Source organism: Natator depressus, chromosome 13, assembly GCF_965152275.1.
Source record: "Natator depressus isolate rNatDep1 chromosome 13, rNatDep2.hap1, whole genome shotgun sequence".
Classification (NCBI taxonomy): Eukaryota; Metazoa; Chordata; order Testudines; family Cheloniidae; genus Natator; species Natator depressus.
Window position 1 is genome coordinate 26,121,674 of NC_134246.1, and position 17,321 is coordinate 26,138,994.

The following is a 17,321-nucleotide window of genomic DNA, read 5'->3' on the forward strand; positions in this document are numbered from 1 at the left end:
GGCCCTCCATACAATTTCCTGATGTGGCCCTCAGGCCAAAAAGTTTGCCCGCCCCTGCCCAAGAGGTTGCTGCGGTGAACCAGACTTCTCCAGGATATTTCACAACATCCTCTCCCCTTCTTCACCAGTACTAAGAATAGCTGTGCTGGGCCCGTTCTTACAGCTGTCTGGGAACTGGCTGCTGTCTGTGCTTTAGGAGTCCTCTCTCTTTAAGAACATGTCAGTCCAGTTTCAGCCTTGCTTTTTGAATGTTGTATAAACAGCTCTAAAGACCAAAAAAAAAGCTCTCATTGTGCCTGAAGCATGCAAGGTTCCAGTGCCATAGTCTGAAAGTCAAATATGAAGGTCATTCTGGAACATTCAGTGTCTCTCTTCTTTATTTTAATTTTTTTTTTCAGTACTGCAAAGCCAGTTCGTTTGAATTAAAAATAGGGCTGTCATGAGATTAAAATATAATTGTGATTAACCGCACAATTAAAAATTAATCATGCAATTAATCGCACTGTTAAACAATAATAGAATACCATTTATTTAAATATTTTTGGATGTTTTGTACATTTTCAAATATATTGATTTCAATTACAACAATGAATACAAATTGTACAGTGCTCACTTTATATTTATTTTTTTATTACAAGTATTTGCACTGTAAAAAAACAAAAGAAATAGTATTTTTTCAATTCACCTAATACAAGTACTGTAGTGCAATCTCTTTATCATGAAAGTTGAACTTACAAATGTAGAATTGTGTACAAAAAAAAACTGCATTCAAAAATAAAACGATGTAAAATTTTAGAGCCTGCAAGCCCACTCAGTCCTATTTCTTGTTCAGCCAATTGCTCAGACAAACAAGATTGTTTACATTTGCAGGAGATAATGCTGCCCACGTCTTGTTTACAGTGTCACCTGAAAGTGAGAACAGGCATTCTCATGGCACTGTTGTAGCCGGCATTGTAAGATATTTACTTGCCAGATGCACTAAATATTCATATCCCTTCCTGCTTCAACAACCATTCCAGGGGACATGTATCCATGCTGGTGACGGGTTTTGCTGGATAACAATCCAAAGCAGTGTGGACCAACGCATGTTCATTTTCATTATCTGAGTCAGATGCCACCAGTAGAAGGTTGATTTTCTTTTTTGGTGGTTCGGGTTCTGTAGTTTCCACATCGGAGTGTTGCTCTTTTAAGACTTCTGAAAGCATGCTCCACACCTTGTCCCTCTCAGATTTTGAAAGGCACTTCAGATTCTTAAACCTTGTGTCAAATGCTGTGTCTATCCTTAGAAATCTCACATTGGTACCTTCTTTGCGTTTTGTCAAATCTGCTGTGAACGTGTTCTTAAAACGAACATGTGCTGGGTCATCATCCGAGACTGCTGTAACATGAACTGTATGGCAAAATGCAGGTAAAACAGAACAGGGGACGTACAATTCTCCCTCAAGGAGTTCAGTCACAAATTTCATTAACGCTATTTTTTTTAATGAGCATCATCAGCATGGAAGCATGTCCTCTAGAATGGTGGCCGAAGCATGAAGGAGCATATGAATGTTTAGCATATCTGGCACATAAATACCTTGGAATGCTGGCTACAAACGTGTCATGCCAAATGTCTGTTCTCACTTTGTGGTGACATTGTAAATAAGACGAGGGCAACATTATCGCCTGTAAATGTAAACAAACTTTTGTCTGAGCGATTGGTTGAACAAGAAGTAGGACTGAGTGGACTTGTAGGCTCTGAAGTTTTACATTGTTTTGTTTTTGAGTGCAGTTATGTAACAACAAAAAAATCTGCATTTTTAAGTTCCACTTTCATGACAAAGAGATTGCACTACAGAACTTGTATGAGGTGAATTGAAAAATACTGTTTCTTTTGTTTATCATTTTTACAGTGCAAATATTTGTATTCAAAAATAATATACACTAATTTCAATTACAACACAGAGTAGAATATATATGAAAATGTAGAATAATATGCAAAATATTTAAATAATTTCAATTGGTATTCTATTGTTTTAACAGTGTGATTAAAACAGCGATTAATCGTGATTAATTTTTAATCGTGTGAGTTAACTGCAGTTAATCAGCAGCCCTAATTAAAAACAAACTGTGCTTTAGAGCCTGATGCTTTCTACATACTCTAGCCCTCTGTCTCATGCTTGTAAGGGAGACCAGGTGAGTGAGGTAATATCTCTCATTGGAACAAGCTCTGTTGGTGAGAGAGAGAAGCTTTTGAACCACGCAGTGCTCTTCTTCAGGTCCGACACGGCTACAACTACTTATGCTTGTAAAACAGGCAGAAAGCTGCACTGTGGAGATCCTTGTAAATATGTCTCTTATACGTGTACCAAATGCTTGCACTGTCATAAGTTCAATATATAGGTCATTATTTTCGCCTACAGCCTTTGACTGTGACACATACTTTCATTCATGGAGGAAGAGGTCTATTTGTGGAATGTGAATTGTAAAATACCCATACATATGCTTGTGTTGGAGTAGTTATGCAGGAAGCTGGCTGAATATTTCTGATTGAGGAGATGCTGAATTCTTACCCTAATACATATTGACCCATAGGTAGGGTTATGTCATACAGTAGTCAAAAACCTGGACTTGGGAGGCAGCTGGAGGGGATGCTTGATCACAGCTGGCAGTTAAGATGGATCATGCTGTGGATTGGACAGCAGGACACTCAAAGCCAGTTCTGTAAAGTCCTTCATTGCAAAAGTAAAGTAAAAGGTTCAGGAAAGTTACTAAAGGGTTGTGATAAGAACTGTGCCATTCTGTTTGAGAGCAGCCCAGTAACTGTCTGGATTTCAGATGGGACTGTTACGATGACTTGGAATGTATTCAGCTGCTGTTCTCTTATGCCACAGGGTGAATCTGTCAGGCAGTGAGCTTCTCAAAACAGTCCTTGTGGGGCAAAAGCATCTCAGAGTGAAGTAGCATTGGTTGCTCTTCCTACCACAACAGAAGGCAGCACTTGAAAGGCCTGGACACAACAGGATGATTGTGTAAATATGTGCAATGTGTATGTGCCCAAAGTATCCATGTGTAGGTACACAAATGCCCTTGGAATACTCCTCTGCAAGTTGACTCAATGCTTGCAGCCCAGCGCACTGGGAGATTTGCTGGGGAAGCAGATCAAGAGTGTGGAAGCTTGTAGGAGTCTGGCCACAGTATGTTCATGTGTCCCTGCCAATCCTGGGCACCAGCTTTCAGAGACAAATGCTGCTGCTCCTCCAGTACCTGTTATGTCCAGTCACTGCCTTTTTCCTTTCTCTAGGGAGCACCCCATCTTCTTCTTGTTTGTTCAGCTTGCCATCATTTCTATCTTCAAGTCCTACCCAACCGTGGGAGACGTAGCGCTGTACATGGCCTTCCTTCCGCTCTGGAGCCACCTTTACAGATGTAAGTTCTTTGTGTTTGATTCTTCCCTCCCTCCATTCTTCCACAGTCCCTGCGGCACTCTCAATCCAAACCTTGGTTTGTTGACATGGCTGAGGTGAGGGGCTTAGGTCAGCTCTACACTCCAGACTTACATCGGTATAACAGCATCACTCGGGAGCATGCAAAATCCACACTCCTGAGCAATGTAGTTATACCGACCTAACCTCCAGGGTTGAGAGTGCTATGTCGGCAGGAGAGCTTCTCCCATTGACATAACTACTGCCTCTCACGGAGGTGAGTTAACTACGCCAACGGGAGAAGCTCTCCCATCAGAGTAGAAGCATCTTCACTTAAGCGCTACAGCGGTGCAACTGCGCCAGTGCAGTGTTTTAAGAGTAGACCTGCCCCAAAACTCTTCATTGCAGGATGAAGATAGGAAAACCAGAAGAGGTCTGGGGCTATGCAATACAACTGCATGCCACAGGGGGCACTGTCCCTCTTGGACTGTCCATTGCTTGGAAGGAAACAAGTCTGATCAATACAAACCATGAACTTTGTGGGGAGAGTTTCTGACTTCTGTGAGCGACTTTCCCTCCTTCCTTGCCCAGGTTGTTCTGAGGATTAATTGCTTGTCTGTAAAGCTCTTTGAGATCCTTGCATGAAGGATGCTTCATGAGTGCAAAGTATTTATCATCATATCATTGATATAAAGTACAGGCACCCTTTGAATTGGGTTGGGAGTGTCTCTAATCTCAGTTTATGGCTCTGGTAATCTGAGCACCAGTCCTACAGTTAATCCAGTCACTAGAACTCTCCATTCTAACACTTAGTTCTGTGTTTTGTACAGTGCCTGGAACATTGGTGTCCTGGTCCAGGATGAGGGCTCCTAGGTGCTACAGTAATACAAATGATAATTCACAGTTGTCAGTTTGTTGTGTGAGAGATATCACACTCAAAATGTGTGCTGACTGGATCACCCCATTTAGCCAAGCCATTTGCTTAGCCTCTCTTAGACCACAAAGACCCTTTCTAGCCCCTGAGCATTGGACTTGGTATAACGGTCAGGTAGCTTTCAGCTCATTTTCACAGGCTCCTATTCCATGACGTACCACCTCAGGATGACTTTCAATGTCTGCTGAGATAATGTTTCAGCAGCTAATGAGCCTGGCAGTGTAACATTCCAGGAAAATTTGTGTTGCTTCCTGGAGTGACTGGTTTGGGGTGGCTACGGCAGTCAGTACCAGCCAACCCTGCCTGGCTGTTCTTTGGATTGTGTCAATCCATTGCTAACCCAAACATGACCTCAATTTCCTTAATAAGCAATTTCAGCCTTAAGACAAAAGGGCCTAGTTAGGCCTGGAAATGTGAAACCTCCCATCTTTGTTTCCCTTTGGCTTTTGTAATCCAAAACTAGGGGGGTTGGTTCACAAGACTCACACCCTCGCCTCGCCTCTCCGCTCCAGTTATTTCTATGAAGCTTTTGAAATCATTACAAGTTATGTTGTTTGAAAATCCAAGCTAATCCTAAAACCTCAAAAAGGAACAAGAAGAAGAATGAAGAGGATTGAAAGGTTATGTAGTCAGGGCTTCATTATAGTGACCCATGGCTGGTTCTCTGTAGCAGCACTAGCTACTAGTAGGTGGGGCTTTTTACCTCCTTTGAGGACAGCTGCTCCTCCAGTCTTGGAATTACTATAGCAGAGGATAAAACAGCCTTGATAATATAGCCCAGTAACTCCATCAGTTAGACTTGATCCCTTAGGCAGCCAGGCCTGATAGACCGAGGCAGCACGTTTCCAAAACATCTTGGTTCAGCGTGGGTGAGCTGGGAGCTCCAGGCACATATAGCCAAGGGACCATGGCTACCCGAGAAGGACAATCATGGTTCAGTACCTCACTGGAGGCTTTTAAGAACAGGTTAGACAAACACTGGTCAGGAATGGTCTAGTTATTACGTAGTCCTGCCTTAAGTGCAGAAGGGTGGATTACATGGCCTGTTGAAGTCCTTTCCAGTCCTACACTTCTATGATTCTATTATCCTGCAATGTCCTATTATAGTTATGAAAAGGGAATTAATATATTAAGGGGAGAATGGTCTGCATCCTTTATGACAACATTGGCAGCCAGTTGGAAAGCTCCCCTGGGTTCCAGGCTAATCCAAAGTGATTTGGGTACCTTCAATAATTGATCACTTCGGCTCTCCTGTAGGCAAGCACAGTAACCTGATTGGATGCTGGGGTGAGGTGCAATATCCCTCTCAGAGAATGAGCTTTAATGGCTCTTGAATAACCCAGAGACACTGCCCCTGCTGCTGTTGAGGGGTCTCTCGCTTTTGCTGTCATCAGAGCAGCACTTGCTGGAAACCAGGAAGTAGAAGCAAGAGCCGCAAAAGGGGGGATTCAATCTAAAATTAAACAGGCAAAATTATTTTCTTTTAAAGAAAAATCCCAGTTGTTTTATTATCCGCAATAGTGGGATTCAGAGTAACAGCCATGTTAGTCTGTATTCGCAAAAAGAAAAGGAGTACTTGTGGCACCTTAGAGACTAACCAATTTATCTGAGCAGTAGCTCACGAAAGCCTATGCTCAGATAAATTGGTTAGTCTCTAAGGTGCCACAAGTACTCCTTTTCTTTTTGCGAATAGTGGGATTATTATAGCAAATATTTATCATTACGAAAGGTTGTGCTGGTGGAGAGAAACACCCTCTAATTAGTGCCTCCAAGTTGCTGGGTGGTGCTGTAGACATGCTAAGCACCATCCTCAGATGACGTGAGGTCAGCTGCTTGTTAGTATCTCAACTACACTGTTATAATATCCTTGTTTTTTCTTACAGTCCTTCGGAACATCTTTATCCTCTCCTGCGTGCTCATTGTCTGCTCCCTGCTGTTCCCAGTGCTCTGGCATCTCTGGATTTACGCAGGAAGCGCCAATTCCAATTTTTATTACGCCATCACGTTGACATTCAATGTAGGGCAGGTTAGTAAAATGAGGCAATTGGCAACACTTGTGCAGCACAGCTGGGTGCCTGGTTACATGACTGTCAAATAAGCGATATCTGGCTCTCAACTAGGGGTCCGGGGCCCCCTGGGGGGCCATGAGCAGGTTTCAAGGGATCCTCCAAAATAAACCAGAAACAGGGCCAGCATTAGACTCGCTGGGGCTCGGGACAGAAAGCCGAAGCCCAAGCTGTGGGGGGCTGAAGCCAAAGCCCGAGCAACTCCGCTTTGCAGGGCGTCCTGTGGTGCGGGGCCTCAGGTAGTTGCTCTGCTTGCTACCCCTAGTGCCAGCCCTGGCTTTTAAGCTACTGGATATGCATAAAAACAGTTGTGGTAGAGGTGGGCCGTGGAGGCTTTTATAGTGTGTTGGGGGACCTCAGAAAGAAAAAGGTTGAGAACCCTGTGTTACAGAATATGGTCCATTTTGTGCATCCTGCACTGATTGTAGCAAGCATCCTGACTTTCTTGTCAAGCTGAGATCGTCACTGCCAAGAGCTTAGTCACGAGGCTCTAACACATTAAGAAGAAGCAGAACTATTCTGTCTGATTACTTGAACCATATCTTAATGTTCTGTCCAGTTTATGCTGCAAAATATACAGCCTGTAGCTTGGAAACAGAGGAAGGATCCCAGGTGCCTGGTTTGGAAGCTGGCAGATTTGTAAAACAGCAGTAAAAACTTCTATTTAAGTTAACATCCTACAAAGGAAAGTTAATACCCAAAAGCACCCAGATAATCTTCTTTCCTCCTCTTGAGCTCAAGTTCTGCAAGGTGCTGGTCATCCCCAGCTATCATTGACTTCACTGAGATTGAACATGCTCAGCACCTCATGGGATTGAGACCCTTGTCCACAATTTCGGCAGCCTGCTAATTTCTTTTTCCTCTTTGTAAACTAGTATTTACCAGCAATAGACAGATCCCCCAAACTTCATCCACACTTCTCCCATTTACAGCTTGAGTGCAGAAAACTTAAAGGAGTAACTAAGCCATTCCATATTGCTGATCTTCACCGAGCCTTGCGTCAATTTCACATGCAGAACAATTAGACTTTGTTCGCCCTTTGAAGAAACTGAATGTTCTTTTCATGTTAAAAATTAGACCACCTCTAACATTTTGGCACTCTGGGTGTGTGTGCGTCACCTTGTACTAGACAGGCAAGCTTACTGAGAGGCCAGAAATGAGCCATTTGTGCAGTTAAAACACAGTAGATTTATAAAGGGCGAAAGTTCTGAAATGTGAAAGCAAACAGTGGTAAGAGTGGGGGTAATAGCTATAAAGATACTGATCAAAAAAGCATAATCAGTGGGTCATAGGAGAAATCAGGGGCAGATGGTGGTTCTTTAGCTCTCTAAATATGCACATTGCTAATGTATGAGGGGGTCAGTAAAACTGCAATTTCATGTAGCTTTGTAAATGGAAAGAAAATGCACAGAGGGTTGTGTTCTCAGTCTTACTGGATCACTTCAGACTTCCATAGTTTCTTGTGCAATTTCTATGCTCAGAAGTTTTGGCTGTCTGTTCTCCCAAACACCTTTCTGAACACCTGTCAGAAACAACCAATCCCTAGTTCAGTAAGCAGTTTCACCTCTTGTGCAGAGGAGTAAGTCTGCAAGGAAAGGCTGTCCAAATCAGCAGAGATGATTGGTCTGGAGAGAGGACCACAAGGTTGAAAGTCATGAATTCCTGAATTTTGTTCCTAATTGTTCCTCTGTCTGTAACTTTAGGCAAGTCATTTCCATTCTTTCTGCCTCCGTTTCCCCCTCTGTAAAATGGGAATAATACTTACCTGTCTCACAGGGGTGTTGCGGGGACTGACTTAAATTAACAGTTGGGAAGCACTTTGTGATCCTGGATGAAAGTTGATGTGGACATACAGAGCAGGAGTATTTGCCTGCTAGCTGGAAGGATCATCAGGTTTAAGACAGGAATCAGTGGCCTACATTGACTAATTTATCTTTCTTTCTAGTGGGCTGGGGAGACACAACAGAAGGGTTGGCAGGCCTCCTTCTTATGCTCCTACTAGTGCTTCTGTCCAAAAACAAGCCCAAACACAGGTGTGTGGCCTGAGTCAGCACCAGTGTCCACCTGCTGCTGTTAGACGTGGATAGCACTTAGTGATGCTAAGGATGGTGATTTAATTATGCTGATGTCTTAACGGTCCCAACTGGGACTGAAAATTAACAGTTGATTGATGATCACTGTAGGAAGCACATTTGTCTGCTGAGTGGCAGACTCCAGCTGCACACGTTAACGTGCCCACCATTCCTACTGCTGAAGTGTAGCCTACAGGTCCAGTGGGACCTCCAGTGAAACAATGGTAGGCAGCAATCTTCTCACATCCAGTGAGATTCTGCTTGTTTGTAACACAGCACCATGAGGGAAATTGTCCCTATTGCTGGAAGGGATGGGTTTAGTTTGTGGAAAGACCCATATCTCTGCTGGAGTCAGGGAGTTGGATTGCCTCAACAATGTTCCCAATACCTGACATAGCAAGTTAGCGCATTATTAAAAGTGATGACTCACTAAAAGCAAGATTTCAGAGTAGCAGCTGTGTTAGTCTGTATTCGCAAAAAGAAAAGGAGTACTTGTGGCACCTTAGAGACTAACAAATTTATTTGAGCATGCTCGGGGGTCGCAAAGTTATGCGACCCCCGAGCATGCTCAAATAAATTTGTTAGTCTCTAAGGTGCCACAAGTACTCCTTTTCTAAAAGCAAGATGTTTCCTTTGCCCTTCAGGTCACAAACAGATGATAGAGTGGTTCTCTAGCTGTCACTAAGCCCTCAGAGCTGCAGAAGGAGTGCTGTCTGCGTGCCTCCCTTTTTTCCCCTCCCACACATGTTTCTGTCCAGTGGATCCCTGTAGTCTCCCCATCTGACTTGACCTACCTTACCCCGCAATCTCCTGTGCGCTGGGATGCAGGGACCCTCTGCTACTGTGCTTAGTGGAAGGTAGAATGTGTGGAACCCTGTATGTGAACTCCCTGATCCTCCATGCAGACGGAGCCACATCAGTTCCATTGCACCCAGGCCCTAAGCACTCATGATAGGGTAGGAGTTGCCCCAGTGAGCGGTTGTACCTTCCTGTCTCTGTCGCCTTTTTTACAATGGCAAAGGCACGCTCGCTTCCCTTTTCAGTTCACTCTCATTCTCTCGGTAACTTTTCCATTTTTATTCTTGGTTCTAAACGTTGGGTTCTTTACACTGCATTCCTCATGCAGCTGGAAGGTACACACAGTGGGGCTTGCTGAGCTTTCTGCCAGTGTGAACCGTTCATCCTAGAAATCTTTAAGAAATGCTGCAATGTCTCCCTTTTTGGGACAGGAATATGCTGACTTGGCAGTAACTTCAGCGTTTTTCCTGGGGTTAATAGTCACGTGAACTGCTTCCCTCAGGTCATTAATCTCTAGGAATTGCCATGCAATAGCATGAGTATTGCAAGCTGAAAGCAGAGATCTCTTTACTGATGATGTTGGTTCAGTTGGAATGTATAGAGTATTACTAGATAATAAATGCCCTATACATTGTTAATTTAATTAAGTATTACAGGTTTGAATATAATTAAGTAAGGGGACCTTAAGTAACTTAGCTTGATTCGATTTATAAAGCGATGGTTAACGCAAAAGAGAAGTATATATTACCAAGTTTGTAGAACCATGCCTTGCAACCTGATGAGTTTTTTTTAAATACTGTCTTGGTTTTGTCTATTATACCCAGCTTGTTTAAGTTTCATTACTGTAGGTTTTTTTCCCCCAGCCTGCAAATATTTTATTTTAGTATATTTCCTAACTCATTACATTTATAAATGTCTAACTACATGACTGAACATCTGTGATTTGTCCTTCACATTTGGCTAACTCATACCTCTGTTATTGTGGTTAGTATGTTTAAAAATACGTATTAGTCTTAGGAAATATGACAAAGGTTGTCATAAGCCAGTACTTTTCCACTCTTAACATTACTACAAAGCATCATAGGACTCTTGCTTACAAACATGCTATAAAGCCTCTGGGAGAGCCTTGCCTACAAGTCAACAACATTCACCAGTCGGGTACCTTGAATCTTCACTTGGCATTCTGTTCAGCAGAATGTGATGTGATGTGTAGCATCCCTAACTTGTTAGAGAGGCATCCACAGTCTTGGCTGCTTTTATGACTTGACATCATGAGCGGGGATTTTCTGTTGCAGATAGCATAAGAGCTACAGAGACCAGCTTCCCCGCTGTTAGCGAGCACTGCCCAGTGTCACATGCCACATATTGGCACATAGTCCTTCTCCCACATAGATCCCTGAATGTTGTATCCCTTCGCATGACCATCACCCCTTTCTGTGATTCTTTCCCTGTGGCAGAGTCTGGTGGGAGACTCAGTCAGCAGAAGACCCTCTGCAGTGCTCATCCTCAGTCTTGTCACTTTTCAGTAGAGCTGAGTGAAATGCTTCAGACACAACTTGTTTTTTCCCCAAAGAATGCGGTTTCAGGTCAGATTGGCAGTTCATTTCAGCTGAAATTAAAAAAGGAAAAGTTCCAGAAATGTCAGAACAAATTGTATCAAAACAAAACATTTCATTTTGTGGGGCTAGATTCACAAGAGGAATAAGGTGCCATTCACAAAATGGAGGAGGGGAGGAGCTGCCATCACTTCCCCCCCACCACTAGCCCTGTAGTTAGGGCTCTCACTGGGGATGTGGGAGACCCACGTTTGAAACCTGCTCTGGAGTTGTAGGGACTTGAACCCAGGCTTCCCCCAGGTTAGTGCCCTAACCCCTAGACTATCGGGTATCCTGGGGTGGGGTTCTCTCTGGCTGTCCTGTTGAAGCTGTTCCACTTTGTATAAAATTCTTGAATGGCTAATGTGCCAGACAGGGGGAGAGAGTGACCCCATATCCTGGTGGTTAGGGTACTTCCCTAGGGGGAGACCCCTCTCCCATCCCAGGTGAGTGCCAATCCTACTGGGCTATTGGGCATAAGGGGATGCCACCACCATCTAGGCCTTCATTTCCTTTCCCTTTATAAAAACAAAGTTTAAAATACCCAAAACGTTTTTGTCTGATCCAAAATGGAATTTTTCTGACTTTTTTTCAATTCACTGAAAATTCTGAAAAAGTTTGTTTTGAGTTCAACCCTATTCCTGGAATTGACAGCGAATTGAAAAATTAGTTACTCTCACAGCTTTTCTTGTCAGGTCTGCTTTAAAAGGCAGGAAGGGTAGCACCAAAGCAGTCTTGACTGCGACCTCAGCATTCCTGTTGGCTTTGCAAGGACTCCCTTCCTGTCTTGACTTTCAGGTTCTCCCAGTTGCAGTTTCAAAACTGGCGCATCCCTGGGCTTTAATAATTCTGGCCTTCAGTGCTGTCCTGCAGATAGTATGTTGCAGTCATCAGAGGGCTGTTAATGACTGACCAAGCTGCATTCTGGCCAACCATCGTCTTAAAGTTCCAAAACACAAACACACAGTACCCATTAAAGCTTTAAACAGAAATAATTGCTGTCCTGAAATGAGCAGTTCCTTGGAAATCTATCCTTTTATTTATATTTTGGGAGGGTGCTGTGTCTGCAAGGTATCTAGAATTATTTTGCTGTTACATTCAAGAAAACAAATTGGAATCCGTTTTTCTGTCTGGCACCTTCAGTTTGATTAAGTGATGTGTAGGGTCATGCAGCAGACAATATCACTTTGTGCTGTGATGTTGTTAGAAGGTCAGGCCAGGTCAGTGCTTGAATAGGAGACCTCCAAGGGATGCCTAGGTGCTGCAGGTAGTGATGCTAGAGATGTGGGCCATGGTAACACTGCTTCTTTCTGAGTGAGTGCAGAACCAATACATCAGCATGGTACTAGGCTGTTGCAGGTGCTGTTGAGGTCCTGGCCACTTGTGATCATTAAAGTTTGCATGGAAATCTTTGGAGGGGGAATGGTCGTAAAAGTGACTTGGCCACATTCCAGCATGGGTAATTATGTTCTGCTCTCTTTAATTCCCTTGCAGTTTCAGCAAGACAAAGAATTCTTCTTCACTTGCTAACCGGTTGTATAGCTTTGCTGCATGTTGTTAAACAGCTTCCTTGTTTCACCCTGCATCTTATCACCACTTCACTAGTGGATGGAGTTATCCCTTGTATATAGTCTCCGTCTCCATTTCAGTTTGCAGCATGCCTGGGGAGCCAACAGGATGAAAAATAATGTGATAGTAATGCAAGAGCATGAATTGTCTGTGTGTGACCTTTGTTTGCTGAGCTGCCAAAAACCCTTTTACCCCTCCAGAGTGTTGCTGTGTAAACCTTTCTTGAGATCCTTGTGCACAGATTTCCTAGCCGGTGATACAGCAAGCCAGCAAAGCTTGAGTTGAAGGCAACTAATTATTTGCCCACTGATGTGGTCTGGGGGGAGCGGTGGTTTTCTGTCATTTAATAGTTATCTTGAGTTGTTTACATGTAGACTTACAAATGCAGCTGGCCAGTTTGGAAACATCCCCCTCCTCAGCAAGATGCATTACCAAGAATAACAGCAGTTACATAAAAAATAATACCTAGGGTGGTCATAAAGCTATAAATACTACATATCTGCATCCATTGAGGTCAATGGCAAAAGGGCCATTATGAGACTTTTGTACAGGCCTTATGAGACTTAAGTACAATTTCAAAAGCACCTAAGTTACTTAAGAGCCAGAGTCTCAGAGAAGATCAACAGGACTTGGGCGCTTTTAAAAATATTTCGTTAGTCATCTCATCACCCAGGAAGTATGTGTTTGTCATATGAGAATCATCTATCTTACAAAGTTATTTCCTTAACAAAGGAGGATCTTCAGTTTATATTGCATTAAATCCATTGATCAAATGCATTTTAACACAAAATAGAGTACAAAGTTAATCTTTGTTTTGTGAAGATTCTTTCATCTGTGTCTTAAAATACTTTTCAGAGTGTAAATAACAAGACAGAGAAAAATCAGATATATTAAGCAAGGAGAAAAGATCCATTTTCAGGTAGGTTATGGAAGTGGAGGAGTTATGAGTTATGTTAGAGTATAAGTGGATGAGACGTTGAGGTACAGGACTCCAAGGGCTGCACAGGAGAAGGTTCTTGTGTCAACAGCGGCAAGATTGTGTAAAGACAAGATTTGCACAGCTTTCCTTTTGTTATGTTTGTATTTCTTTAACTGTTCTTCAATCAGTTGAATGCATTTTGTGCCTTAAAGTGAAATACAGTAGGGCTTAGACCACTTTAATCCAAACTCTGCAGATTGCTGGGAGATTTCAGTTTTGAGGAGAAGCCAGAAAAGATGACGGATTTTTTTATTATTTATTTATTTATATCTGGAGCGAGTTTTAGGCTAAAGTTGGGATGGGGGGGAGATTGGAACCTTCCCCACAAGTAGCAGCCTCTCACACTCTGTCTAGCTGAAGGAGCAATGGTTGGTTGCTGTGCGTCTCAGAATCATACGGGCTCCTAAAACCTCTACTGGATTGTATTCATTTTCTAAAGGAAGAACAAGAGCAATCTCTAAGCAAAAACCCTAAGGCTAAATTCAAACAAAACATTGGAAGCAGTTTAAAGCTTTTGCTGTCCTGCTCAAGATACATTAGAAGTTGCTTATTACCCGCGTTCACATCACATCTGTTCCCCAGGGTGCTGTCCTCTTTTAACCCGTGGGCTTTTAGTGTAAGGTGCGTGCAGCAGTTTTTCACAAGCTGCAGCGTATCAGTACAAAGTTTAAAGGGTGTGGGAAATAAACCACCTCTTTGTAAGATCCCGTAACTCTTGGCTGTTTTAACAAGAGTTAACATGTCGCTGTAATGTCACAGGCGGACTTCTTTGGGAGCCTTCCCAAAAAGGAGCTGTGACTAGCACTTTGGTTACTGTCCGTGAGAGTGACATGTCACCGAGGTCCATAAAGGGAAGGAATGAAAATAGGGATTCCCAAAGGGTTGTTTCTTGTGCCTTTGTTTTTGGCATTTGTGATGTCTTCATTCACACTGGCAGGGAAGCCAGGGCATCTGCAGCTTGACTTGGCCAGAGCTGGTTATCTGAAGTGACTGGCCTCACTTCTCAGAAAGGCGAAGGGCTGCGAGGAATAGCAAAGGAGCAAAAGGTTGGGATTCAGGAAGCCCTGAGATCTAGCCTTGGCTCTGTCATGGGCGTTTTAAAGAATTTATGTGAGAGCAACATGTAACTGCCCCAGTCAGGGCATTGTACAGTCACAGTGTACTGAGGAGTTACTGTAGCCAAATTGCTTCATCTCTTTGTGCCTTAGAGTCTTCATCTGTAGACGATGGATAACAACATTCACCCACCTCACTGGAGAATGGTGGGGGCTGATATTCCGACAGCGCCTTGGCCATGGACAGGGCCATGGGTCTGTTACTGAGCAACTGGTCTTGGATTACTTTTACCATTATTTTGTGAGCTTCAGTCTCCTCTTGGGCCTGCCTTTTCCAGGGAGAAGCCCTCCCCCCTACTTGGGGTTGAGGGTTGCAGGGAGTTGGCCCACCCTGGGACTCTACCTGTTCTGTCCTTCTGTCAGGGCAGCAGTATTGTTGTTTTAACCATTACTCACGTGCTAATCAATGCCAGATTAGCGCTATTGTTGCATGCAAAAAGCTGTATTAATGCAACACTGTGGCTTAGATTATAAAGGCACAGAAATCAAGAAATCAAAGTTATGTTCCCTGCAGCAGTCATAACTCAGACCCCTTCTGTGCATTAAAAAGGTTCCATTAAAATCAGCACTTCCCAAGAAATACCGTACCATGGTGTCTAAGATACCCCGCTTACCTCCTGTTCTAAGTATACTGCTGTGTGGTAACTGATTATCGACTTTCTAAGATGGCCACTGTATAAAATTTGTATTCTAGGTAGTGGTGACTCTAGGGCTTCTAATATAGCTGTGCTGTTCCTGTGGGAAGTATCCCTGCATGCTCCATGAGGGGGTGAAATCTGAAGGGAGGCAGGTGAGACGTGCCTGTGTGATAGGGGACTGTGCTATTAGAGTAAAAGATTACCCACCCTGTGGCCATGTGCCCCCCCCACCCTCCCATCTGAGCTTTGCAGTGCCAGTCCCTCCTTGGGGCTGGTAGCCTTTTCGCTGTGCTGTCACACATGGGAGATTCAGCCCCAGAGCAATCTGACCTTGAACTTAATGTGTGCTCATCAGAGCACCCACTCACTTGTGTATTTATTTCAGCAGACAGCCTGGTCGGTGCACATTAAAATGCACTGTCACTAGTAATAGTACCTAGCTCTAATGTATCGCTTTTCGTTAGTAGATCGCAAAGCATTTTAAAAATGAGGTCAGTTTCGTTATCCCTATTTTACAGATGGGGAAACTGAGGCACAGAGCAGTGAAATGACTTGCCCAAGGTCACCCAGCTGCCCTTTGGCAGAGGCAGGAATAGATCCTAGGCCTCCTGAGTCCCAGTCCAGAGTTCTGGCCACTAGGCAACACTGCCTCCCTCACCAACAATTCTGCCACACCTCTGGGACTCCTTAGGGCGCCAGCAAAACTACACATATAACCTGTGATGGAAACCAGTTACAACACAATTGTCCCCGTTCTGTTTCGCCGTGTGGACTGGCCCTTACAGTCGGTCTGCCCTGTCATTAATAGCAAGAGGATGCTGCAGGCAGAGAGGTGTATTGCCCCATAGAGCACCATGTTACACTTCCAAGGATAGCTGAGAGGTAGAAATGCCATCCAGGGACTCTCAGCTCTCTAGCACGGAGATGTTTTCTCATTGCACGTATGATGCCGCTCTCAGAGTTGTTTGTCTGCAGCAGAGCTGTGTGTTCACAGGAGCGCTCGTGCTTTTAACAGTTGGAAGATGTGAATATTTCAGTCACGGGCCAAAACAAGTCTTTCAGCAAATGAGTGATTGTGAGTGATTTGTGGACTAACCTGGTGGTTCAGGACAAGGCAGATTTATAGACCATATTATACATTACTGTGGTGCCTCTGTATGAGGCTGTTGAAGCGTTTTCCAGATGTTAATGAGTTGATCCTCACAATCTCATGGCTGAGGTGATTAACCTCATATGGAGAATCTGGGGAACGCAGGGGCTGTGACTTGCCTAGGTTCTGAGTTCTAGTCCTGGCTCTGCCACTGGCTTGGTGTGGGGTCTGGAGAAAGCCACTTAACTTCTGTTTCCCCAACTGTGAAATGGGACTGTTCTGAGGCTTCATTAATGTCTGTACAGCACCCTGCAAGAGAAGAGTATCGTATAAGTGCTAGGCATTCCTGTCATCACTGAAATTACCCTGTGGGGAAAACCTGAGGTGGCTGTTACTGGCAGCTCTGGAGAGAGTGGGACCAGTTGTCGTGTGCGTCTCTCTTTTCCTAGAATATTGCAGTGTCTGACAGGTCACCCTTGTGGCCAGTAGGACTGCAAACCCTTCCTGAGTCACTTTTCTTCCTTCCTCTGCCCAGGTATTTCTTAGCAAGATGCTAGGAGAGGGAGATGGCCTAAATATAAACACGTGTGGCTTCCCTGCTCAGGACTTTAACCAATTGAAAATCCCCAGCTCTCAAGGCTTAAACAAGTGGAGTTTGACAGAAACTCCCCCCCATAAGACGTTGCAGTGCGAAGGGTGGTATTTTGGTTTTTACGCTTTCTTCTGAAGCATCCAGCTTTGCCCATTATTAGAGATGGGATGCCACATGAGACGGAGCATTAGCTTCTTCCAGTGCAGCGAGTCTGGGGTGTTGGGATTCCCTCCGAGATCTTTTTCAGCTTATTCAGACACCTTGTCCAGTTCCGGGAGAAAACTTCATCCAGTTCACTGGGATCCAAAAAAACTCAGTTTGACTCCAGATTTCATCACTCAGGTGTCTTTATTTGGAATACAGCAAAACTGCTCTGAGATGATCAGACTCAAGCATAATGAGTACATAAGAACAGCCATGCTGCGTCAGATCAATTGTCCATCTAGCCCAGTATCCTGTCTTCTGACAG

General features: G+C 43.8%; 1 protein-coding gene across 1 annotated transcript in view; it reads left to right on the top strand.

Moving 5' to 3' along the window:
• PIGU (phosphatidylinositol glycan anchor biosynthesis class U) overlaps positions 1-17,321 on the top strand; it is a 41,486-nt gene that overhangs the window by 20,348 nt on the left and 3,817 nt on the right. Inside the window, exons 10-11 of the mRNA XM_074969754.1 lie at positions 3,284-3,408; positions 6,222-6,364. Of these exons, the coding sequence (XP_074825855.1) occupies positions 3,284-3,408; positions 6,222-6,364 (268 nt within the window). The remainder of the gene's footprint in view (positions 1-3,283; positions 3,409-6,221; positions 6,365-17,321) is intronic.